This window comes from Lissotriton vulgaris, chromosome 6 (assembly GCF_964263255.1).
Source record: "Lissotriton vulgaris chromosome 6, aLisVul1.2, whole genome shotgun sequence".
NCBI classification, from domain to species: Eukaryota; Metazoa; Chordata; class Amphibia; order Caudata; family Salamandridae; genus Lissotriton; species Lissotriton vulgaris.
In genome coordinates this window covers 502,914,733-502,942,644 of record NC_141694.1, presented here as the reverse complement: position 1 = coordinate 502,942,644, position 27,912 = coordinate 502,914,733, and the positions used below count along the sequence as shown (strand labels likewise).

The 27,912-nt window shown below is 41.8% G+C and overlaps 1 protein-coding gene across 1 annotated transcript in view; it reads left to right on the top strand.

Annotated features, from left to right (window-relative positions):
* LOC147707494 (CD109 antigen-like) overlaps positions 1-27,912 on the top strand; it is a 502,391-nt gene that overhangs the window by 101,461 nt on the left and 373,018 nt on the right. The window contains exon 4 of the mRNA XM_086926510.1: positions 14,672-14,902. Within this exon, the coding sequence (XP_086782636.1) occupies positions 14,672-14,902 (231 nt within the window). The remainder of the gene's footprint in view (positions 1-14,671; positions 14,903-27,912) is intronic.

Genomic DNA, 27,912 nt, shown 5'->3' with positions numbered 1-27,912 from the left:
CCAAAAGAGTGCTTTTATTTTCCTAGTTATAAACCCCTCCATTCGGAGTGTTACTTTGTATAACGTATGTGGTACACTAAGGCTGATATCCGCAGTTTCAACCTGAATGCATTTATTCTGGTCCACTGTCTCCAGATGATCCTTCAGGATCTTGCGAGCTATGGTAACCTCTGCTGCGCTGTCCAGGATTGCCTGGGCCCACTCCCTGTTCTTGAGTTGTGTCCTCAAGATCCTCGGCATGTCTGATTTTAAGACTTGCTACCTTCTTTTTGGTGAATTAAGTTTTCTTATTTTTCGCAACGTGTTGATTGTCTTTGGACTGCACGCGTTCTTCCTTTTTTTCTGTTCGTCCTCTTCTTTTGGATTTCTGCGAGGAAGTCTGAAAGGTGCGAGAGGAAAGTGTATGAGTATCTTGATATCTATCAGGCTTTCTCAAGTTATCCCTGTTTCTGAGGTTATACCTCTTTTCAGAGGGCTCCTTTTGAGGAGATCTACCTCTTGATTGAGAAAGTCTCTCTCTAGGAAGTGTCTGTCTAGTATTTTCCCACTTCTTTTTAGGAGTAATGAGTGTTTTTAATAAAAACTTTTTCAGGATTTTCTGTTAGTTCAGGTTTTACTGGTTTCCCACCCAAACTATCCCTTCCTAGTTCATAGGATTTTTCTATTATTCTGGCCAGTTCATATGGTTGCTCAGTTACATCAAGTTCTTGTAGTTTTTGGCCTATTGCCACGGATGCTGCTTCACCTTTAATATTAGCTAATATTATAGCTGAGACCTGATGAAATCCTTCAGTAACTTCATACCGAGATTTAAAGCAGGCTCTGCCCCTTATTCATTTTGAAACAGTTTCAGGACGTCAAGTATTACCGCCATGGACGGAACACCATGTGTTTTTGTGTAGATTGTACCCCGAGTGTCACAGTCCTCCAGGTGTGGTGCGATCCCCATTGGTAAACAGATTGTTAGAATCATGTGTTTCTCATGAGGTGTACTATCAGGAAATACTACCTCAATTTGAGTAGTTTTTTGAGCTAACCAGAATGGAATTTCTTCCCTTTTTGTGGGTAATTTACCGATGACTGATTGTATAGTCTGTGGTGTAATTTTGTTTGTATTCCCCTGATGAGGGGTGTGTGATGTAATCAGAAAGAAGATGGATACTTCAGGATAGAATATTCAAGTTACTTTATTTAAGTTAAGAAGTTAATAAGATAGAACGATAACCCCATCTGGAGCAGCTGTCCTGCTGCTCAGCCCTCACCCAACTGACATTCACAAACCACAAACATTCCATTCATCCAACATTCCACATCACATGCCATCTAGCTGGGCAGCAGGAAGACTGAAGATACAACATATCTCCCTTCGTTTGGGGAACAACTGCGTTGTGCAATAAAATGGATAAAACAATCAAGATAAAGACCATCTTAAAACAATCAAGATAAAGACCAAATAGATGATACATATAGCCAATAAATGTAAAACACCACACTCAACAAATCTATCTCATCTCGCGCTCTTCAGTCTGAACAGGCATCACATTACTTCCTGAAATAAACAACAAACCTACATTCTACATACATATGCCACAAATCATACCAGTTGGCCAGACCAGTACAACAAGAAAGACACACAGAAACAAACCTTAACGCCATATATATACATCAGGAAATAACGTGCACACCTCAGACCAAGAACAAGCACTCACATAACTCATTCTTGCACCGAGAAACAACATGCACACCTCAGACCAAGAACAAGTACTCACATAACTCATTCATGCGCCGGGAAACAATGTGCACACCTCAGACCAAGAACAAGCACTCACATAACTCATTCATGCGCCGGGAAACAACGTGCACACCTCAGACCAAGAACAAGCACTCACATAACTCCTTCATGCGCCAGGAAACAAAGTGCACACCTCAGACCAAGAACAAGCACTCACAAAACTCATTCATTCGCCGGGAAACAACGTGCACACCTCAGACCAAGAACAAGCACTCACATAACTCATTCATGCGCCGGGAAACAACGTGCACACCTCAGACCAAGAACAAGCTTCCACATAACTCATTCATGCGCCGGGTATCAACGTGCACACCTAAGACAAAGAACAAGCACTCACACAGCTCATTCTTGTGCCAATAACACTACACAATACCTAATAAAGACTGACCATATACAGCATAGTCATCACCTATACAGGGTGACCACATACAACATAGCCCCCTCATACAGAAACTAATGAGTTGCCTAACAATTTTATACAACTCACATACAACACTTGTTGTGGGACAGCTCTTGGTGACTTATTCACCTGCTACAAGACTACACCAAAACTGAGAGACCATACCGCAGTCACCTCATATATAACACAAACAAGAGTGGACAAACAACTTGTCTCCACTCAAAAACAACACTCAGGGATGCCTCACATGTTGCTGACGTTGGCTCTTCCACCCCGTCTTCATGCTCCCATAGAAATTCTTGTCCCTGGACATTGCCCCAATCATGGTCTCTCTCAGCCGCCACTATTACTGGGACCATCATCTTGTAACTGCGACCTATGATTTTCCACATCTTCCTCTGTGTACGCCTACCCGCTTCTATTCTTAAGACCTTGGAGCAATTCTTGTAACTGCTGGGCCCTGAAACCAGTTCCAAATCTTAAACCTATATAACCCTTCAAAACGGTTTTCTTCCGTCCACTTTGCCATTCTTTTTCCTTTTTTTTCCTTGCTTAACTTCCCAAAATTCAGTTGTCAAAATAAGCATAACAGAGATGACAGTACCTGGTTCTCGAAAACAACCCTCTGATAACACCCTTGGCAATACCTTTCCCCTACGATGTATGCCTTGTTTTGCCACCATCAAAATGGAGGCACGCACAACAACGTAAAGTTGGGTGGTTCACAGCACGCACATGGACCAAATCATTTTGTGAGGTGATAAGTCATCACAGACGATGACGCCGATCCTCGCTGTGAAGGAAAACCTGTCTCGTGCAGATTTTGAAATGGAAACGGTAACCGTTACTTCTCCTTGCTTATGCTAACGGTCATAACAATAAAATGTACTTTACTTTATTCCAATGCTGATCTTTCCAGTTAATTTTCCCCCGGATCGTTTCCTCAACATTCACTTAAAACTTAAAATGTCACCACAGCGTCGTATCACTTCACTGCTCCCTTCCAGTACATCACATGAGCAGCATAGGTATCACAAAAGCGCAATTCCCACTTGTGTACAATCATATGTGGAACATAACAACCCTTTGCACTTTCCACTCGATTTTCAGCCCCCGAACCGCAAGGCAATTACAGTTCAGCTGTAGTTAAACTCATGCAAACGCTAGAAGGTCTTTCGCCCCTGGGTTATCTGGTGTTACTGGCACTTCATATTTCAAATCATGGCTCGATCTTTGCTCCTAAACATCTGACCCAACAATGGCAGGTAATATGTTCGCACTTCTCTCTGAGGCCCGATTTTTGCCCCCGACCACAAATAAACAGCAGAGTGGGAGTCATTAATCCTACACTCTCCATATGCTCGCACTTCTCTGTGAGGCCCGATTTTTGCCCCCGATCACAAATAAACAACAGAGCGGCAGTTATTAATCCTTCACTCTCCACCGAGGCTCGACTTATCCTTGCCCCCGAACTTCATATAATCTACAATTCAGCTGATTTTAAGCCCTTAATTAACGCTGTCTGGCACCCCTGGGTATTAGGGCGACCGATGGCAGGGTCACTGATTTTTTTTGTTCCTTATGTGCCAGACAACGTTTAAGCAATTCATATGATAAATCCTAAAAGTCATTTACCTCCAAGTTATCTTTTCTTCATTTTTCAGTTACAGTCCAGTTCACTTCCTTCAACTTGGACCTCTGTTCACCATTTCACTCTTTTTTCTTTAAAGTTGCACGCGTAGATTCTCCTTCTCAACAATCGCCAAATTATGTAATCAGAAAGAAGATTGATACTTCAGGATAGATTATTCAAGTTACTTTATTTAAGTTAAGAAGTTAATAAGATAGAACGATAACCCCATCAGGAGCAGCTGTCCTGCTGCTCAGCCCTCACCCAACTGACATTCACAAACCACTAACATTCCATTCATCCAACATTTCACATCACATGCAATCTAGCTGAGCAGCAGGAAGACTCAAGATACAACAGTGTGCTGTGGAATCCTTATAGCTAGCAGGTTGGACTGTTAAAGTCTGCATGACATATTGAACCAATTGCCTATGTATTTTAATAAATTGTTTTAGCTGAGCTAATAGTTCTGGACCTGTCATTTGTTCAATGGCAGGATGTGGTGTATAGCTGGCTAGTACCAGCCATGTTGCTCCTGGTTTACCTAGTGGACCGAGTCTGGTAATGTGATTTTGATGTTGTAGGGCGCCTTTAAACCAGAGCTGATGCTCTTGGTAAGTTAGTGGAATTTCAATGTCCTCGAATGGAACGTATTCCGCTGGGTGTTCCTCTATCTTATAGAAGTGGAACACATGTGTTGTTGGATTTGCTTGCGGAAAGATAATCCATGAATAGAATACCTCTGTCTGCCGATATTCATGTGCCTCTATTACGAAAATTACCCTACCACCTCTTGCTGATAGGCCATTTTCTATGAGCTTTACAGCTTTGGTTTTCCGCACATTTTCCGGGATGTTTATCGCATCCAGGTCGTCTTGTCGGAAACCTGTAACGTCAAAACCTGGTTGGTTTGCATTTACTGTATCTCTACTGTTTTCTTCGTCACTATTCAACATTTTGTTGAATGTCTTGCAGAGCAAGTTTCAAGGAAATAAAGATAAGGTGCACAATATTTTGGAACCATGTATCCTTCATCGTTGAACAAAACCAAAAACTAATAAATAGTATTTTTTTTGTCCTACTCAGTTTTGGCGGATATTTTATCCTTTAACCCACCCCAGACGTCTTTTGGAGAATTTTACGGTATAAAGGGGTCTCTGTGAAAAGCACAACTGAGTTACTCTAGTATCTAGTGTTACATTAGTGCCTTACCAAACGTGGGCGCCATGTAGTGTAGTTCCTATAATCCCAATTGGCTCTGCGCATGGGAATATTATAACCTATAGATGTGATGTAGGACTTATGTCTACTAGGTCTCTATCGAAATATATTAGACTTAATTGTGAGTGCCGGCTAGCTCAGAGGTCACTAGAAACTTTCTCGAATTCAAAAGAACGAATTTAGTTTCTGACAACCGCATAATCATGACAACTTTGTTTCCCAAGATAAAACTGATCTTCAGAGTCATGGAAACAATAGATAGATATTTTACTCAGGCAATCGTGCATGCTTCGTTCCACCAGAGGTGCAGAAAAATAGATTGACAGGCGTTTTCAATAAAAGGTTTTATTGAACAGTCTTCTTTCTCAAGCATAAAAAATTTACTTCTACAATCGTAAAACTGGTTGCAAAATATAATGCATACAGTAAAAAGAGTCAAATAAAATAATACTGTAAGAGCATTGTATGGTCCCTAAACCATAGATACATACATACATAAATAACAAAGGCTAGAAAGTACTCAACTGGTGCTTCTAAAATACGCTTACCCGATGTACCTAACCTATGCTTAGTACGAAGGAAGAAGTAAGTAAGGTGTAGCATAAATTTAGTATTCCTTTGCCAAGAATCTATCCAAGATTTCTCTTAGGGTCTAATCAGCTCCGTACCTTGGCTTAGAATGAAGAAGGTCAATCTCAGGACACGATTTCCCAACAACCAGCAAGGGTAGCTTGGAAACACTGGAGCTGGATTTCTCGGCAGGAGAAAATACAGCGTCTCTCTCAGTGCGTATGCTGGAGGGTCGGCTTCCTTCGGTACTTGCTGTAGCTGGATGCGTCGGGCAAGTAGATAGTTGAACTGCTCCAAACCACCGCGTCTTTGCTATGGCAAGTGTGGGCATATTTATACCTTGAAGGTGCCGAGCTTGACGTAAAGGTGGACATAATAACGTCATCAAAGAGTCTCAGTTCTTTGAAAACTCCATGAGTTCTTGGACAAGTCAGTATTCGAGCAAGGGGAAGTCCCTAGCTGCTGAAGCCGAGTTTTCCAAGAAATCTTTGTGGATTTTCAGAACTAGTGGAAGTAGCCCTGCCGTATTTGGACTGTATGAGCTATGTATAAATATGGTTATGATTTCTATGCCTATATCAAGCTATGGTGATTTATACCTATATAAGGGCATGAATGGGGAAAATTACAATAGGGTCCTAAAATACCATACAACACTACTACAGAGATCGCGTCCTAAAGCCATAGTTTTTTTGCTCACCATGCCATTCTAGTCTGGATCCAGCCATATGCAAATAAGTCTTGACCCGGCGCCCAATTGGAACAGTCCAGCCCGAACTGCCATGCCAGGTTTTCCCTGGACTGGAAACAAGCATCCTAGGACCGGTTTCGGGCTTTCCGCCCTAATCCGCTAGGATAGCTTGACTCCAGTGGCATGGACAGCATGGGACACACGTCTGGGCATACCCGTCACTCTCGGGGTGACAAATGCAATAAGAAAAATTGATGGACAGAATGCAGAACAATGTCATACATTCACCCCAATGCAGAGATCTGGGCCTAAATCCATTGTTTTTTTGCTCACCATGTCATTCTAGTCTGGAACCAGCCAAATGCTAATCAGTCTTGACCCTGGGCCCAATGGGAACAGTCCAGCCCAAACTGCCAGGCCAGGTCCTCCCTGGACTGGAAACAAGCTTCCTAGGACCGGTTTTGTGCTTTCAGCCCTCATCAGCCAGGATAGCTTGACTCCAGTGGCATGGAGAGCACGGGATTCACGTCTAGTCATACCCGTCTCACTCGGTGGTGACAAATGCAAAAAGAACAAATGATGGACAGAATGCTGAACAATGTCATACATTCACCCCAGTATGGTGATATGGGCTTAAATCCATTGTGTTTTTGCTCACCATGCCATTCCAGTCTGGACCCAGACGTATGCAAATCAGTCTTGACCCTACGCCCAATTGGAGCAGTCAAGCCTAAACGGCCAGGCTGCCCTAAGTTGGATGGGTTTGCCCAGATGTGGGTTTCTTGTTCACTGTGCCACGGGATTCAAGCTATCCTGGCTGATGAAGAGTGACATACCCCTAAACCGGTCCCAGGATGCTTGTTTCCCATCCAAAGAGGACCTGGCTTGGCAGTTTGTCTGGATTGTTCCTATGAGGCACACGCTCAAGACTGATTTGCATATGGCTGGGTCCAAATTGCGGCGGCATTGTGGGCAAAAGAACGATTTAACCCAGATTTCTTGTCTAGGGGAGAATGAATGAATCATTCAGCATTCCGTCCATCAATTTGTTGCAGTTACACTATTTGCCCTAAGTGGGATGGGTATGCCCAGATGTGGGTCCCTTGCTCACAGTGCCAATGGATTCAAGCTAGCCAGGCTGATAAAGGGTGACATAACCCAAAACCAGTCCCAGGATGCTTGTTTCCGTTCCAGGGAGGATCTGGCTGGGTAGTTCGGTCTGGACTGTTCCCATGAGGCACAGAGTCAAGACTGATTTGCAAATGGCTGTGTCCAAACTGGGTGGTGTAGTGGGCAAAAGAACAATGAATTTAGCCCAAATCTCTTTACTGGGGGAGAATGCTTGAACCATTGAGCATTCCGTCTAACATTTGTTGCAGTTAGTTTAGTTCAGTTTAGATTTAGAGAGCACCTGGTTACACCAGCTGGTGTGTCCCCACGCTGTTGATTACCACTGATAATTCTTAGAACTATTATTGATCTATAGTTCATAGGTAGTTGTGTATCTATTGTGAAAAAAGCCATGTTTTCAGCTTCTTTCTGAAGATCTTCTCTAAACATTCTTTCTGGAGAGAAATGAGTAGCTCATTCCAGCTCTTAGCTGCCAGATAGCTAAACGATCTTGCGCCCATACGAGCTCTTTTTATCCTAGGGACTTTTACCAGATGTGTTCCGGTAGATCTTAACTGACGTCTGGTTCGTATATAGAGAGTAGATTATGCAAATAGGTAGGGCCTTTCCCCCTGTAAGGTACGATGGCTAAAACATAGTGCCTTAAATGTAATACGTTTTTACAGGTAGCCAGTGTAATGTCTTAGAGCGTTTTCAGAGGGTGCCCTTCTTGGTAGGTTCAGGGTAAGATGTGTGGCTGCATTCTGGATGGAATGCAACTTCTGCAATCCTCTTTTTGCTGCTCCCAGCAACAGCACATTCCCATAATCCAGTCTTGTGTAACCAGAGCATGGATCAGGGTTTTTCCTGATGATATAGGAAGAATGTCTAGTATTTTCCTTAGTATTTTCAAGATTCCGAAGCATTTCCATCTTGTTCTATTGATCTGAGCCTCAAAGGATAGTTTTGAACCCATCCATATTCCCAGGTTTTTTACCTCAGACTTTGGGGTTGGGACTGGGCCCAACATAGTTGGCCACCATGTTGGCGACCATATTGATGGAGCATTTCCTACTATCATCTCCTCCGTCTTATTGCCATTTAGACTTAAGCAGTTATCTGACATCCACCCAGCCAGATCTTTTAGACAGGCTGCAAAGCTGTTGGCTGCTTGCGGTGAGTTGGGTATCAGCGTGACCACCAGCTGGGTATCGTCAGCATACGACACAATTGACACTCCATGTGTTTCAACAATTTCAGCTAAGGGGGCTAAGTGTAGATTAAAAAGAGTTGAACTCATAATTGAACCCTGCGGCACCCCCTGTGCTAGAGTGGTGCTTTTAGAGGTGTATGCAGATTGTTCAACTTGGAAGCTATGTCCCTGAAGGTAAGATACCATCCCTGAGCGGGATGGGTATGCCCAGATGTGGGTCTCTTGCTCACTGTTCCACTGGATTCAAGCTAGCCTGGCTGATGAAGGGTGGCATACCCTGAAACCGGTCCCAGGATGCTTCTTTCCAATCCAGGGAGGACCTAGTTTGGCAGTTCGGTCTGGACTGTTCCCATGAGTCACTGGGTAAAGACTGATTTGCATATGCCAGACCTGGCGTGAAACTGGACAAAGGAGAGGGGGTGTAACCACCCCCTTCCTGGTCCCACCCACAGGAGGGACCTAGTCAGTAATCCAGCCCCTTTTAGTTGTATAAAGGTAGGAGCTGAGTCCTGAGACTTTAGATTAGATCCTGACTGAAACCCGAAACAAAACTCTGGACCTTCGATATTCTGCTGAAGCTGAAGACTGAAGAATCTCCCTTGTGGCCAAGGAGTGACCACCCTGGGCAACCACGATTCAGAAAAGGGGGTGGTGATGAACAGAGTGTCTGAATTAAGCAGACCACTCTTACCCAGTCCAAAGATCAGGGCTTGATCCATCACCGTTATTTATCTCACTGCACCATCCCAGCTCAGAACCTGGCTATATGCAAATTAATCTGTCCCTGGCCCAGTGCATCATGGGAACAGGGCAGACCAAACTACCAAGCCAATTCTTCACCAGAAAGGAGACAAGCTTCCGGGGACCAGTTTCTGGAATTTCAGCCGTCGTCGGCCCGGCTTGCTTGAATCCTGATGGTGCAGTGAGAAAGGGACTCATGTCTGAGTATACCCTGCCACACCTATAGTGGCCAAAAACGATTCAGAAAAGGGGGTGGTGATGAATCATTTTTGTCCACCATAAGCGTGGAAGGGTATACTCAGATGTGAGTCCCTAGCTCATTGCACCATCAGGATTCAAGCAAGCCGGGCCGAAGACGGCTGAAATGCCAGAAACCGGTCCCCGGTAGCTTGTTTCCTTCCCAGTATAAGGATTGGCTTGGTAGTTTGGTCTGCCCTGTTCCCATGATGCACTGGGCCAGGGTCAGACTAATTTGCATATAGCCAAGTTATGAGCTGGGATTGTGCAGTGAGCTAAAAAACGGTGATGGATCAAGCCCTGATCTTTGGACTGGGTAAGAGTGGTCTGCTTAATTCAGACACTCTGTTCATCACCACCCTCTTTTCTGAATCATTTTTGTCCACCATAAGCGTGGAAGGGTATACTCAGATGTGAGTCCCTAGCTCATTGCACCATCAGGATTCAAGCAAGCTGGGCCGAAGACGGCTGAAATGCCAGAAACCGGTTCCCGGTAGCTTGTTTCCTTCCCAGTATAAGGATTGGCTTGGTAGTTTGGTCTGCCCTGTTCCCATGATGCACTGGGCCAGGGTCAGACTAATTTGCATATAGCCAAGTTCTGAGCTGGGATGGTGCAGTGAGCTAAAAAACGGTGATGGATCAAGCCCTGATCTTTGGACTGGGTAAGAGTGGTCTGCTTAATTCAGACACTCTGTTCATCACCACCCCCTTTTCTGAATCACCCTGGGCAACCAGGCACCATCCAGCAAATCAACGGCTTGCTTTGTCGACGTTCCCGCCGGAACCCGAGCACAGAGCCTGACAAGACCCAGACTTCCAGACCTCTCTGACCCTCTCTTCGCGACTGAGATCCGTGGAGGCGACGAGACACGTGGGACCGGACATCTTGAAAAGCCGGCAACTTGCTACCTGTGCAGCTCCTGAGGCCTCCTCAAGCTGTGCACTGGGGATTGAGAAGCCCCCGTCCCGAGCTCCATCTGCGACGAAGATCAGCCCCCCAAACTCCACGAGTAGTGTGGGGCCCTTCTGCATTTGTTCTGCTCGACGCATTGTCCGGTTGCTGGCCCGTTGGCTAGCAGCCTCTGTGACGACAATCCTCTTGAATAACCTCACTGGTCTGAATGCTCCAGACTGGCCCTTGCCTCCCTGCAAAGATGAGGAACCCCAGACCTTGCTGGTCTGCATCAGAAGCCTTTTGTGTATCCTGCGTGGATTGCCTTTGCCAAGGCTTGTCGACTCCAATCCAGAAGTCGACCCCTCCATCTGCGAGATCCTTCGTGGGACAGCCCGTCTCCAGCACTTGGTCGTCGTCGACGCCTCATGGTCCACATGGATGCCAATACAAGCTTCAAGACAGCACCTGATTGCTCCTCGACGTCGTCTGGTTCCTTCCTGGCTCCACCCGGTCACTGGCTAGTGACCCAGACTCTGTCCCTTCTGCTTTCAGGTCCTCTTCATCCTCGATCCACCCTTGGATCCACCCGGACATCTTCCTCCTGGTAGCTTGCAGCATCCTTCTTCAGGTCTCCATAGGCTTCAACGGTGAAACCTGACACATCTTCACACCTATGCACCCGCCGTCCATAGGTGAGGTAACGCGAGTACTTCGGTGCTCCCAAGGGTATTGACTATCCAAGTGTCTAAGTCTCTAGTTGTTTCCTCCTAGCTCAACCAGAAGTGTCCTAAATCCTTCTATATCTAACTTCTAAGTTCCCATTGGCTTTGCATTGAATCCCTTGTGTGTGTAAAGACACTGCACGCGCCGCCTGTGGGCCCCCTACTTCTAACCTATTGTTGAGATAGTGTAGCCCCAGCGATTCCCCAGGCCTTTTCTTTTCTCGTGACGTGGTACTCATACCACTTTCTTAGTATATGGTTTGCTTCGCCCCTAGGGCCTAACAGTAAATTCTGCAACTTAAAGTATAATAACTGAGTGTCTTGTTATGTGCTTTGGCCTCTGGCCTCATAAAGAGTTCAGAGGAGTGTGTTAGAAATAAATACATATATATATTATATATATCCTGTGTGGTGTCCTTTCATTTGATATTTAAGGGGTTACATATGGTAAAACAGCTGGCTTTTACACGCCCTCAAGAGTCTTTTAGCCTAAGACTGTTCTGTCCACGCCACCACTAGGATAGCTGGTCTATAAGGTTGACTTACAACCATGACCATAAGGGTTGTTTGGACTGGTGCAAGGTGATCACTAGAATAGTGAACACCATATACCAGGCCAACTTCTCACAGCTAGTTCTGTCTGGACTTTTCTTATGAGGCACAGGGTCAAGCCTGATTTGCAAATGGCTGGGTCCAATCTGGGGGGGCATAGTGGTCAAAAGAACAATGGATTTAACTTTACTGGGGGAGAATGTTTGAATCATTCGGCATTCCGTCCATCATTTGTTACAGTTACACTTTTCACCCTAAGTGGGATGGGTATGCCCAGACATGGGTCCCTTGCTCACTGTGCCACTGGATTCAAGCTAGCCTGTCTGATGAAGGGTGATATACCCCTAAACCGGTCCCAGGATGCTTATTTCCGGTCCAGGGAGAACCTGACTTGGCAGTTCGGTCTGGACTATTCTCATGAGGTACAGGGTCAAGACTGATTTGCAAATGGCTGGGTCCAAACTGGGGTGGTGTAGTGGGCAATAGATCAATTGATTTAACCCAGATCTCTTTACTAGGGGAGAATGTTTGAATCTTTCAGCATTCCGTCCACCATTTGTTGCAGTTACACTTTTCGCTCTAAGTGGGATGAGTATGCCCAGACGTTGGTACCTTGCTCACTTTTCCACTGGATTCAAGCTAGCCTGGCTGATGAAGAGTGACATACCCCGAAACTGGTCCCAGGATGCTTGTTTCCAGTCCAGGGAGAACCTGGCTCGACAGTTTGGTTTGGACTGTTCCCATGAGGCAAAGGGTCAAGACTGATTTGCGTATGGCTGGGTCCAAATTGGGGTGGGTAGTAGGCAAAAGAACAATGGATTTAACGTAGATCTCTTGACTGGGTGAGAATATTTGAGTCATTCAGCATTCCGTCCATTATTTGTTGCAGTTACACTTTTCGCCCTAAGGGGGATGGGTATGCCCAGACGTGGGTCCCCTGCTCACTGTGCCACTGGATTGAAGCTAGCCTGGCTGATAAAGGGTGACATACACCGAAACCGGTCCCAGGATGCTTGTTTCCGGTCCAGGGAGGACCTGGCTGGGCAGTTTGGTCTGTACTGTTCCCATGAGGCACAGAATCAAGACTGATTTGCATATGACTGGGTCCAAACTGGAGTGGCGTAGTGGGCAAAATAACAATAGATTTAACCCAGATCTCTTTACTTGAGGAGAATGTTTGAATCATTCAACATTCCGTCCATCATTTTTTGCAGTTACACTATTCACCAGGACCATGGCACTCACAAACAGAAAGGGGGAAGGACAGAGGAAACAGGGAGATGGAAGGTATAGAGGAATGGATTAGGAGGAGGGAGAGAGCGATCAGATGGAGGGAGAGAGGTGGCAGAGTTAGTGAGGAAGGAAGGAAGAGAAGAGAGGGAAGGAGAGTGTGGGTAGATAGTGGGAGAGGGGCAGACAAAAGCACACGCACATATGGACAGACAAACACAAATGGACAGAGACACACCTGCAGACACATTCAGAGATGGAGACACATGCAGATGGAGAGAGACACACAGATGGAGAGAGACACACAGATTGAGAGAGCCGTGCAGATGGACAGACGCAAAGGCAGAGAGATGCACATACAGGGAGATGCATATACACAGGAGAGAGCTAGAGATAGGCAGATTACGAGTCTGTTGATCCTGGCCACAATGCCAGCGCCCCGCTCAAGGACAGCCAAACTTGACCACTGGCCGCCCATCAGATTACAAGCAATCTCATGGTTCTTTAGGGTTTCCACGTCAGTGCCTATTAAAAAGGCACAGCAAAGGGAACGCCAAAGCCCTTTCCTGCATGGCATGGAATTTAAAGTTGATGCTTACAGCATACAGTGGGGTGCAACATGTACCCCCATGCACGCATCCTTTGGCCCTGAGGCAATAGGGGGTCCTGTAGGGCTCCTAATATGCTTGGCTGTGCCGCAGCAGCACCACCAGCATATTAGGGCCTTTGAATACCTTGCCACCGTCGCTGGATCCATGATCCCTGTCTGTTGTGCCAGTCCTGTGCTGGTCCCCCAGCTGTATTCGCAATACAGCAGGTGAACCGCCAATCTGGCAGTCCAGGGACCCCCACCACGGGTTCAGCTAGACTAATTAGTTTATTAGTCAAGCCTCACTGCAAACCATATTGCTTTTTAGGATAATCATTGAGGTGATGTATATTCTTATATAAGATTTTTCCTTTTGTTTTGCTACTCCTCATAGAGTCATGAGCATTTTCTTTGAATTCATAAATAAGCCTAGGCAAATTTAAATTACGCTGGCGTAATTTGAGTAATTTTGCATTGTACATGTTATGTGCAACTCCTGAAATTACACCATTATGCCAATTACACTGCTGTTCATGCAACAATATTACACAAGAACAATGCGAACAAGTAGAAAGTATGCGGCTTCTGTTCACAAAAACGTGTGCTTTTTGCACTGTTTCTTTTGTGCGAAATGCATTTTTGTGTAATAAATGGATGTGAGGACACATTTTGTGCTAAAATATACTTCTAAATCACATAATTTTCAAAAGCAAACAGGCAATTTGCGCGCATTTTGTGCACCCCTATCCATAAACTTACCATTCCTTTAAAATTAGAGTGAATGAAAGTGAATAAGCAATTGATATAGATAAAGTGACTTTCTGACCATGCCTAGCATTTTAGGTCTGTAGTTTCTGTACTTTTGAAAGGAGAGAGGATACAAATTCTTCAGAGGTAGTAGAATACTCCTCAACACCTTGCTGTTTTCAGAATAACAAATTTTTTCTCAGTCAAATATTTTGTATAGGGCTAGCTAACATCGAAGGTTTGTTATTTTCGATTTCATATATTGGTATTTCACAGTCTAGCCCGGAAATATTTTTTTATGTTAACATTTGATTTGGTTTTCTTTTTTCAGATTACCCAGAATGCAGAAAAGGCTGTATTTGACTTGGTGGTGAATGGATCAGCACAAAATAAACAGCTTTTCACCAATGCATTTAGAATTAACCTTCAACCAAAAAGAACACATTTTTTTATTGAGCTGGACAAATCCTCATACAAGCCCAGGGAGGCAGTTAAGATTAGAGTTGTCGGACTCCATTCTGATCTAAACCCTTTTCATGGAAAAATACAAGTGTATATTCGAGTAAGTATGTTTTTTTTACAAGTAGTTGTGTTCATTCCAAATGTTGTCAAATCTTCGCCCTATTTAATTAATTATTCTATATTCAAGCTTGGTTTACTCTCCCTAATGATGGACTCCCTTCTGACTTCACGAGGAAGTACTTAATCCGGAAGAAATTTCACCACTGGAATTTTCCTCATTACTATCCTTCTGGTGTAGAAAATTCCAGCAGTGAATTTAGGTTTAGTGCTTCTTCAAGTCTGTTGATTTTTTATGATCACCAAACTTTAAATCAGGCCCTAACGTCAATATCTAGATCTTGGTGTAGCGTACATTTCATATGACTCTGTTTGCAGTTCTATCCATAGAAAGGAAATCCATGTATAGATTGATGTGTTTAATCTCAGAGCAGTTTGGTACCCAGTCTGGCCATTTCTGTCTATCATTTGGCCAAATCATGCTATCCAGAAGATCTGTGAATCCAGTTTTACTACCAATACCTTTGGTAGAAATAATTGGGAAGTAATTAACAAAGTTGTATTTTGAAAATATGTAACATTTATTTCCTTTTATTGACAATATCTTGACCATCAGAGCATCACATTTTGTCTGACCTGTCAGTTCTCCTTTCCTTAACTGCGGCTTCTTACTGATTTTCACTTTGCTCTCTTTATTAGTTAATTACCTGCGTTTTTGCCTCTCTCATCTGTCAACTGGCACCCTCATTTTGTGGGAACATGTTCTGTGCTCTGTCATTCGGTTTAATGTCAACGTAGTGAGAACATAATGCTGTTAAATGAGATGAAAACCTCAGGTAAAACACTTGCGCTTAGACAGCACTCCACGGGGCATATTATCAAGGACGGCGTTAAAATTATCGCCGGTTTAGCGACAGAAAGCTGCAGCTAAAGCAGCAATAATGGGCTTGATATTATGCTGTGGAGAATTCCAATAGAAGCCCATGTTCACACCAGAACATGGAATTCTATTGGAATTCTGAAGGGTATATTATCAAGCCCATTATCGATGCTTAAGCGGCAGTTTTCTGCCGCTAAACCGGAGATCATTTTTAACGCCGTTCTGGATAATATGCCCGTGATAACTATATCACCCCTTACTCTACATCCTAAAACCCAGCAGGCATTTTCCAAGTCACTCTTTTTCTGGACTGGTGTACATAAAATTAAAATCACTGTCCCTTTAAGAACAAATTGTCAAACGAACATACTACGATTGGCTGTTGGCCAATGTAGACTAACCTGTATACAAATGCATACCTTGCATGCATAGGCTGATGCTAAAGAAATAATGACTGCTTAGAAAGGCTGTATTCGAATGAATATTTATGGAAATGTACACATCTGGGTGTTTGTTATTCATGTAGGAGAAAGAGAGTTGCAATTGCAGGCACAACTGATAAGCTTGTCTGAGCCATGTCATAGGTAAGCAGGATTGTTGTGGAACAGTTCCCCTACTCAGCAATAAGGTAAACTGTACTCCAGCCAGTACCATTTTGTAGAAGTGCATGCTTAACTCTATGTGGTTCCCTACAGGTCAGTGACACTAGCTGGCATACCAATTTGCGATTTATGGAAGTTAATGGAAATGGCTGGAATTGACAGAGGTCTTCTCATGCCAATGATTTTTATTATTACAAGTCTTCTCTTAAGATGAGTCAGATGAATACAACAGATCCACATTGCCTCAAAATTGCTTGCTGCTGTGCAGCTAATACTAGGTGGCCAGTTCACCCTGATGTAGCGGTAATTTCACTGTAATTTCTCAATACAAAACATCATTACCTCTTGTTTACCGCTTAAAGGAGATGGACATTTGCCACCGTGTGATCACCATCTGGAGACTTTGCATAAACATGAAAAATCAAATGCAGATACAATTTAAGGCAATAATGAGAATTGTGAGTAGTTTTAAACGGTTTTATTTTCTAGTCAAAAGTAAAGGTTCTCTGACTCTTTATTCATTAGTCAAATATCAATCAGGATACAGAATTGAAAAATAGGAAATGTAGAATAAATACAGAACATAATATAGATTGCATACAAAGCACTCCATAAAGGAAGATCCCTATTGCTAAGGAAAAATGAGGCATACAAGTCAATCAGGATCTCTTAAAGAGTTCAGTAAACTATAATTCTAGAGTGAGTTTTGCAAGGCTAGTCAATAATTGGCAAAAATCTCCCATAAGGAGAAATAAATGCATAAGATAAATAAATATTTTCAAAGCAAGTTAGTCAAAGCATAAAACTTGGAGTTTTAGCATCTAAGCCTGCCCTGTCCCTCTTCAGCTGTCCTTGCTCTGCCTCTCAGGAGCTGCACATGGCCCCACCTTTCTCTTCTCTCTCTGCAGATCTGAAAACAAATTGTGTTCTGCCTCGGGTCCTACTAAACAAATAATGAACAAAGCATACACCTCTCAGCTACCAACCAATATTCAAAATACACATACACGTGACTTGGTCTTTGTAGCTTGTCCAATAGGAGCTTCAGAAAACATCAACACCCCATGGGCTGACTGGACACGTTGTCAATAAGGCGAATTCTTGTAACACATTTGAGTCTTGTGCTAAATGACTTCACATCTTGAAATCAATTACATTTTCTCCCACAAAAAGTATTAATCATGCGGAAAGAGAGAATACATATTATAATAATCAAGAAAACAATGTGTGCTTTGCAGTTTTCTCTCTACGTGATGAAGTGAATAAAGCTTTGTTTAAACAACTGCATGGAGATAAAAGTATGCAACAAGTGCAGGTCTTTTCATGAAATAAACTGAAACAGGAGGCGTGAATTATAAGAAAGGTCTTTTCATGAAAGCTGGGAGGAAAGAGCACATTCCGTTTCTTATCTTCAAGGCCAAAGGCCGCAGTGAGCTGAGCCTGCCAAAGCAAATTCAGCCTTTTTACACTGTAAAATGCGTGTTAATTCAGCTCAAATATATGCTACTTTGAAAGTTCAAAACACATTTTCTAAAAAAAATGTACATTCCATAGTGAGGTTAAATCTAAAATAAACACAATCAAACAACCATGAATTAAATAATTGAGCATTCTGTTACATGATTTCATTAGACTGAAAGCATCTGGTCAGGCCTCATTCATGTTTTTACTGGCACCAAAACTCTGAATGCCATTTTTAAAAAGCAGTTTGTGTCTGAAATTCAAAGCAGAGCAATGCCTAAATCTAGGTGGAATCTGGGTTCCATCAGCCCCATCTCAGGAATAGGAACAAACCTCCTCTCTTCCATGAGAGGTTCTGCCTTTGATTCCTTTCTCCAGAACTATGATATTGCATTCATTTACGATTTTTTTGTGTCTTCTCACTTCTCTTCCCAGTGCAGGCTATGAAATCTTTGTTTAAAATTTCTATCCTTTATGCTGATATATCCTGTCTAGATTCCTAAATCACTTGACTAAAAACTTTTCTAAAATCTCTATGAAATTAAGTCTCGATACAGCAATTTCTGTTCTGTTGGATGTAAAGAATTCGGATGAACTAATTGCCTGTTATTCTCCAACTGTCATCCTATTTAGAACAGAACGTTTTAACTTCAAGACAATAAAAAATGTTTATTTCCTCTTCCACTTCCAGCTCCTATGCCAAATAGACTACTCAGGGCTATATTGTGCTACCTACGCTCATTCATTTCTGTTGAACCAATTGCTAATGTTCGAGTGTCTGGGTGTATCTTATCACCTGTAGACCAATGCCAGTCACATTTGCCGTAAATTAGACTCCATGGATTGAATTTCCAAAATCAGACCAGTGCTACCAATTATATCTAAATGAAAGGAGAAGATTTGCCTAAAGTTCAATTTGTCAAAATCTGAATTTCTTTCACTTGTATACATGTCACTAAATTCTTTGATTTCCTCTTGTATGAAAATCTACACATGTCAAGGCTTGAGCAGCAAGTTTCTACCTATACAAGCTTAAGCAACTAAAACATATATTCTTTGTAAAAACATGAATTAGTCTTCTATGTCTTAATATCATTGTCGAAAATCATGTGATACACAAATATTGTGGCAAAAATATAATGGTATTAAATAGCAAGTTACATATTTCCCTGGTGAGCTATAAAAATATTGTTTACAAAGTGTGGTAGCACTAAATATCAAAATTATATAGGTAAGCATATAATAAAAAAATATAATAACTTTAGAAAGAAATAGCGATTTAGATCTATCTATCTATCTATCTATCTATCTATCTATCTATCTATCTATCTATCTATCTATCTATCTATCTATCTATCTATCTATCTATCTATCTAACTATCTATCTATCTATCTATCTATCTAACTATCGATCTCTCTGTGTATATATATCTATATATTCACTGAAAAAAACCATAGGTTTCAGGGGCGTTATAGTTAGTTGGACATTTCATTCATACAAACCGATGGAAATTCCCCGTTATAGTTAGTTCAGATAACTATAACTCGTGCACTGCTGATGATGTCACAGATTACACCACTCATGACATGGTCAGTGATATCACTCATGACATCACTCATGACATCTCAAATTACATCGCAGCAACGCAGTGCAGTGGAGCTTACTGGAGGTAAGTGGTGGGCTAGTTGGCCCCCAGGAACCCTCAGGATTAATTCCCCAACTTAAAACGCGCCACATGGTGTGTTTGCACACATGTCACCTCAGGCTCCACCCCTCCCTTCACCGCCGTGCAAACGCACCCCATTGTGCATTTTGAGTTGAGGATAAATTCCCTTGAATCCTGAGGGTCCCTGGGGTCCCCGGGGAATGTGGGGGCTCGAGCCCCCCACACAGGTATATTTGTTTTTAAAAAAAAGAAGACCCGCATTGTGCCCCCGCTATCATAATTAATCAGAGCCCCAGGGGGTGCCAGTCCCCGGGGCTTGGGGGGGCCTTAGAGGCCCCCCAACTTTATGAAAAAAAGCCCTGGGGGTGGTGGTCCCTGGGCTATGGGGGGTCGTGGGCTAAATATTGACAAAGTGTGGGAGTCCTTTTGTTGTTTTTTATTTTCGCCCGGATCCACGGATCCTCCGCGGATTTTTCATTTTTTTTTAATGCTTTTTTTGGCCCTGCGGTCCTTGTTGGAACCCCTGAGCAGGCCGAGGGGGTCAGGGTGTTTCTACTCTGCCCTCTTTTCCTGTTTTGCGCTTTTCTTTTTCTGTTTTCTTGTGCCTCGGTTCTACCGAGGCACAAGATGGCTGCCAACACTTCCTGGTTTGGAGTGTTGACAGCCAATTAAAATGCTCGTGATCGGCAGGGTGCACGGGTCCACCGCGCCTCTATATATCAATATTTTTATTTTGGGATTTTCTCAGAAACTACTGAACGTATTTACACCATTTAGGAAAAAGAGTTCTTCCTAAGGCAAGGGCTACCTTTATGCCAAATTTGGTGTAATTCCGTTCAACAGTTCAAGCTGAAGCTGTGTCTAGAGTTTGCTATCGGAAATGCCGTTTTTGACCTCTTTTTTTAAATTTCTCAGGAACTACTGAACGTATTTACAACATTTAACAAAAAGAGTTCTTTCTGAACCAAGAGCTATCTTTTTGCCAAATTTGGTGTAATTTCTCTCAGCAGTTCAGGCTGTAGCCGTGTCTAAAGATTTCTACGGGAATTAAGATGGAGAAAACACGTTGTGGGATCCCCCTTTTTTCTCAGCCCCCGTTTGCCGAATCGCCCCACTAGTTTTGAAAATTCGGCAAAGATTTGTCAACCGGCGCCAGAGTTATTGGGAAAACAAAAAACGCTATATATATAAGACCAAGCCTTAGTGGCGAAACGCGTCGGTAGGCAGCTACCAGATTTTGTGCCTTTAATAAAAGAATACTGAAGCATCCAGAAGCAGCCTGCGTCTTTCTTCTTGAAGGAAGAATTTTGTTCGAATTAATTAAGGGTGTCCGGCACCCACGCAGGCTCGCCGTAACTTCAGAGACCAGGAACAGCCGGGAAATGGTGGTTTGTATATATATATATATATATATATATATATATGTATATATATATATATATATATATATATATATATATATATATATATATATATATATATATATATATATATTTTATATATATATATATATATATATATATATATACACTTAATATTAACAATGATCAGAAAAACTTTTAAAGAATTAACTCCATTTACGTCATTTGAGATGTCATCAGTGATGTCATGAGTGATGTCACTGACCATGTCATGAGTAATGTAATATGTGACGTCATCAGCAGTGCATTGCAGGCGTGCAAGTTATAGTTAGCTGAACTAATAACGGGGGAATTTCAATGGTTTTGAATGAGTGAAATGTCCAGATAACTATAGCATGTGTGAAACCTATGGTTTATTCAGTGAATTTCTAAGGTTTTTTTATATGCCAATTCATAACTATAGCGTGGCTGAAACCTATGTTTTTTTCAGTGAATTTCTAAGGTTTTTTAAATGCTAATTCCTAACTATAATGTGGCTGAAACCTATGGTTTTTTCAGTGAATTTCTAAGGTTTTTTAAATGCTAATTCCTAACTATAACGTGGCTGAAACCTATGGTTTTTTCAGTGGATTTCAAAGGTTTTGTAAATGATAATTTCTAAATGTATTAATTGTTATATTGTTTTATACTAATGTACTACATTGTTTTAAAGTATTTATTTTTAGATATTTTATTTTTTAAATTACATTACATATTTTTAATATAAATTGGTCGTCTCAAGGTGATCAAAAATGGCCAAGTGTATTTCTTTATAGATATAAAAGAAGCTGAGCAGGCATTAGCTAAATTTTGTTCTCGAAGTGGGTGCTGGAGATTGGATAATGTGATACATAATCTGTTTTTTTTGTCTTTTTCTGGGGAAAATTGCTTACTTATCAGTCAATAGGGAATAGCAAAAGAAATGTTTGACGTATGATTTGATACTGTTGTTTGTTCACTCTCTCCTCATGAGGGGAAGAAAAAAAAAGATGATTTTTCTTTTGGGGATAGTCGGTGGAAGCCTCCTTGCCTGTTACTTTGCGACGCTGCCACTACAGCGGCAGCAGGGTATAGAGGGGTGTTCTCCCTTCAGGGACTTAAGGGGGGGGGTGGGTGTGCTTGAGCCAGGTGGGTTAATAAGGGGGAAAAATGTATTGCAAGAGGGAGAGATTTTCAATCGAAATAAAATGAAGCATGTTTTTCTTAGTTTCTATATACAGAGGAAAGCTAAGTATACAAATTATAAGACATGTCTTTGTTTCGATGTTTAGTCTGGAACGTAGCTGGTCTCAATAGTAAACATAAAAAGAGACATGTGCAGGAAGAACTAAACATGTATAAACCCCATCTAGCGCTAATTTCAGAAACTCACATTGGGTTCCATGATAGAAAACTCCTTGGACAACTAGGCTCTGAGCTTATTGTTTGCTCGACTCTTAATGCTTCTATCCGGGGGTGGCAATACTGAAACAGAAGCATTTAATGATGGAAATTATTAGAACTGAGGCGGACCCGAGGGGGAGATGGGCGATTACTCAAGTACAACTTGAACATAGTAAATATGTATTCTGTCTGGTGTATGGGCCTAAAATTGATGAACCCATGATGTATGACCAGCTAAACACAGAATTATTGGAATGGGAGGGCGAATTGCTTATCATGGGGGATTTCAATTGTGTAATTGAATTAATAAGTTAGACTCCACGAGGCAAGGTACTTCACTAAAGATGCGCAAAGTTAGATTCGCTATTTTAGAATTAAGCCGGCTCCATAGCTTGAAGGATGTCTGGCGTTCCAAACACCCTAATATAGCAGGTTTTACGTACTACTCAGCGCCTCACAAAGTATGCTCCCGGATAGATATGGTTTGAGCATCAAATCGAATTTTGGAAAATTGTAATATAGAACTTTGCCCGAGAGTAACATCGGACCACAACCCCATTTTTATAGAATTCAACATTTTTGACAAGAGGCGAAAGGTCAGGCAATTTACATTTCCTAGATATGTGTTCTCAGATGCACTATTTATTTGGCAATTAAAAAAACACATCAAGGAATTTATTGTAATTAATTTGAATTCCGCAGCAATAATTTCCGTTTGGGATGCCTGTAAATGTAGTATAAGAGGTTTTGCTCAACAATATGTCTTAAAAAAGAACACTGAGAGTCGGAAAGATACAAAGCTAATAACTTTTAATATTCTATCTATGGAACAACAATTAGTAGAGGCTCTCATTCAAGTGGCACTTTTTAAATGTACGATCTCTCCCCAAACACAGATATGAAATAGCTGACTTTATCGACAACAGGGACTTAGATATTGTATTTCTAACCGAAACCTGGAGTGACCAGGCCTCTGACCCTGATTTTACCACTGCTACGCCGGAGGGTTATGCAAATATCAGACACAATAGGCCCTTAAGAAAAGGTGGTGGGATAGCAATAATATACAGCAACACCTTTAATTTACGAACAGAGCCAATAAGTATCAACACATGTGAGGCTATAAACTTCACTTTTTTCACCCCACATTCTAGCTCCGTTCGAGGCGTCCTCCTCTATCGTCTACCTGGCTCTCGCTCAGCATTTCTTTCCTCTTTAAGCCACTTCCTTGAACCGGTAGAAGGTGAAAACAATTTCACCATTATAGGTGATTTTAATTTCCATCTCGATCTCTGTGATGTTCCTGATACCATCACCCTCTGTACTGAAATGGAGGCTGTTGGATTAAACCAATTTATCCACTCTCCTACCCATAAAGCAGGACACACATTAGATGGAATCTTTTCCAATCTTACATCTCTCTCTATAGAGAAAATATTGCCCCTTACTTGGACCGATCACTCAGCTGTATGTTTCAATATTTCCCCCACTACGTCTCCCTCTTCTAAATCCTATAATTCTAACACTTTCAAATCTTGGAAAAGCATCAATATTGATGACTTTAAGAATAAACTAGACGCGATGCAGGATATTAACACCTCCAATCCTGAAACTGCAGCCATCACTTATTCAAATTGTCTTCAAAGCCTGGTAGACACCACGGTTCCCATTAAAAAAAGGTCTACCAATAGAAAATCCAACTCTGCCTGATGGTTTACTGAGTCTCTCAGGCTAGAAAATCAAAGTTGCAGACGACAAGAACGTAAATGGCGTCAAAAATATGACCCTCTTGAAAAGATCTGCTATAAAGAGAAATTAACTCACTACAAACATATGATCATTACTCAGAAAAGTTTTGTTTTTTAACAACCAAATAGAGTCAGCTCAAGACTCAGTTAAACAACTTTTCCAGGTGGTATCACATCTCACAGGTCAGGACAAACCTACTTCTATAGAGGCCTCTCAACCTATGTGTGATGCCTTGTCAACATATTTCCAAGACAAAGTCTGTGATATCCATTCAAAAATCAATGATCTTAACCATGACACTACTATCTCCTACTTCACCTCGGACCCTACTGTTACTACTCTGCCCATTTTCTCGTTTGATCAAGTCTCACCAGAACTGGTGCACAAGCTTATGATGACTATCAATTCTGGCTCTCCCAATGATCCCTGTCCCACCTCAATACTTAAATTGGATCCCGCTATTCTATCCTAAACACTCTCTGACATTTACAATGTCATGTTTACCTCAGGTGTTTATCCTTCTATATGGAAAAGAACAGTAATAAAACCTTTATTTAAAAAATCTACTCTAGATCCCTCTAAGGTAACAAACTACAGGCCAATAGCATGTATTCCCTTTCCCTCCAAAATCATAGAAAAAATCATGAATATTCAGATTTCAGAATTCATCGACAATAACAACTGTCTTGATGATTCGCAGTTTGGATTCAGAAAGGGTCATGGCACTGAGACGGCGCTTATAAAAGCGTCCGATGAGATCAGAATGATCTTGGATAAACGAGGTGCAGCGGTACTTATAATGCTCGATCTCTCCGCAGCCTTTGACACGGTCGATCACTCCATCTTGTTCGACCGTGTCAAAAAATCAGAAGTATCTGATACCGCCACTTCCCTTCTTTTCTCTTTTGTATCTAACCGGGAACAATTGATGACCATGGGCGGATATTCATCTTGCTCCTTTTCTCTTCCCTGTGGTGTCCCCCAGGGATCCTCGCTGAGTCCAACACTTTTCAACATTTATGTGGCAGACTTAGCAAGGATCATTAAAGCTCATCGTCTAGCAGTTACATCTTATGCTGACGATACGCAGCTTGTCCTGGCCATTAACAACAACGGACTGGAAGTAGCCAATAACTTCCAAGGGGGTATGCTGGCCATTAGTAATTGGATGAGCAAAAATTGTTTAAAGCTCAATTCAGACAAAACCGAAGTCATGGTATTTGGTAAGCTCACTCCTAGTTGGTCCCCTACCTGGTGGCCCCAAGAACTCGGACCTTCGCCCGTCCCTGTCACCAAGGTCAGGAACCTAGGAGTGATCTTTGATAATAACCTTTCTTACATACATCAAGCAACTTCCATAGTCTCTGCCTCATTTTTTATATTAAAAATGATCAAAAAACTACAACCTTATCTCCCTGTAAATACTACGAAAACCTTGATTTCCACACTACTCATGTCCCGAGTTGATTACTGCAATGCTCTCCTGCTTAATGCACAAGAACAGGTGTTAAACAAACTCCAGCTGGTACAGAATGCAGCCGCTAGGCTTGCCACTGGAACACCTAAATTCAAACCCATTTCAAATGTTATCCGAAAACTTCACTGGCTACCTGTGAGGCAAAGAATTAAATTTAAGGCTCTGTGCATATCCTTCAAATCCATCCATCAAAAAGGCCCAACTGTTTTAAAACACTCTCTCTGTCCTTATAGACCATGTCGCTCTCTCAGATCCTCAAAAGCAAATCTCTTGGAGATAGCTAAAACAAGAAAGGCTACATGGGGAGACAGATCCTTTGCAATTGCCACGGCTAAACTATGGAATGCCCCTTCCCAATCAACTTAAGAGCATTCCCACATTAACCCTTTTTAGGAAACAGCTAAAAACATGGTTATTTAATCAATACGTTTAAGCCTTTTCACTTACAACCCTAGTTCTTTTTTCGATCTTCTGTCCAGCGCCAAGACACCCTCGGGTAATCGTGCGCTTAACAAGTTGTATAAAATAAATAAAATAAAAATCAAATATTGAGGAACTAAAATTTGAGCTAGTGAAGTTACAATCAGAAGTTGAAGATGTTAATAGAGAGATATAGTGCAAAGATTCACAAATACCAGCTGTCACAATATGAAAGTGGAGACAGAATAGGCTTATAAAGTGGCAGATAAAAAATCTAGAACAATTTTTAAAACAATGTAGGGCTCAGATTCTCTCATTTATAACCAGGCTGATGAGATTCTCGATCAATTCGCTAAATACTACCGTAATTCATATACTCCAGAAAATAATCCTACTTAGGAGAATATTTCTCAATATCTTAATTCACATATGTCTAATCAAAGAGATACTGAAGCAGTTAGACAATTGAGTTCAAAGATAACATCCATTGAAATAAAATCTGCTATTCTCTCTTTGCCCTCGGGTAAGGCAGCTGGTGATGATTTATTACCCATAGAACTTTATAAGATATTTATTCAGGAATTGCTTCCTCTTTTTGAATTAGTAATAGATTCTATTGGAGAAACTGGAAAGGCCCCTTCGTCATGGAAAACTTCTAAAATCATATTTATTCTTTAAAAAAATAAGCCGCCGGAAGAATGTGGGTCATACAGGCCGATTGCGTTGATTAATTCAGACTCAAAAGTCTTCGCAAAAATGTTGGCCAATCGGTTAGCTCCTCTGATGCCTGAATTGATTAGCAGTCAACAACATGGGTTAGTAGTAGGGAGAGACACTACTGCCCATATCAACATGGCTATCACAGCGTTTGATGTAGCCGCAACTAATCTCACCCCACTCGGAATGGTTATGCTCAATGCTGAAAAACCACATTTGATCGAGTGGGGTGGGAGTATTTATGGGCAGTCCTAAGGGCTTATGGTATGCATGGACAATATCTAGGATGGATTCGCTCGCTTTATGATCAACCAATGGCTAAGATTAGCTACGCAGGTTTGAATTCTTCTAATTTTCCCGTAGAAAGGGGAACAAGGCAAGGTTGCCCTCTGTCACCCTTGCTGTTCGCCCTTTCTATGGAGCCGTTTCTTAACTCATTGGTGGCTCAAGATGATATCATCCCTATGCAACATGGTGGGAATAGCTTAAAAATAACCGCATTTGCGGATGATATTGCGATTTTCACCACAGAAGTAGCTAAGGCTATTTGGGGGATTATTGAGGAAGCAAAAAAATTCAGTGATGTTTCAGGTTACAAATTGAATGTAAGCAAAATTCAAGTTATTGTTAACTACAAACCGGTAGTACCGGTTCTTGGGTTATGCTCAAATGCTATTTATTTAGGAATAAAAATAACAGCAAACGTTGATGAAATATTAACATTGAATTATGTCTCGCTGTTGAAGGAAGTAACGCTTTCCTTAAAAAATTGGCATAAGATACCACTCAGTTTGGTAGGGCGTATAAACTTGATTAAAATGAAAATCGTGCCTAAATTTCTCTATTTTTTTAGATCTATTCCACTGCAACCTAAAAATTTCTTTTTAAAAAAACTAGACGGTATCTGTAGCAGTTTTGTATGGAGCTATGAAAAGGCCCATTGAAAAAGGAAGTTTAATTTTCCCAGATTTTAGATTATATTTTTTTGCAATCTTCTTTCGTTGAATACGTAGTCTCTTGAAAAATGAAAGCTCTTTATTTGTTCATCAATTTATGTTGGGACCAGATTGCAAACAATTCCTGTTGCGTGTCCATGACCCAAATTACTTCAAACGAGTCAAATTCAAGACCGCCAGACATATTATAAAGATTTGGAACCAAATCATGATCTTGGATAAGATCTCTTTTTTTATTCTGAATTACAAATATGGGGAAATCCCAGATTGCCTGAATTTTTCTCAGACAGAGCGGGGATTCTATGGGCAGGGCACGGCATTAACACTCTGGGGGATCTTTA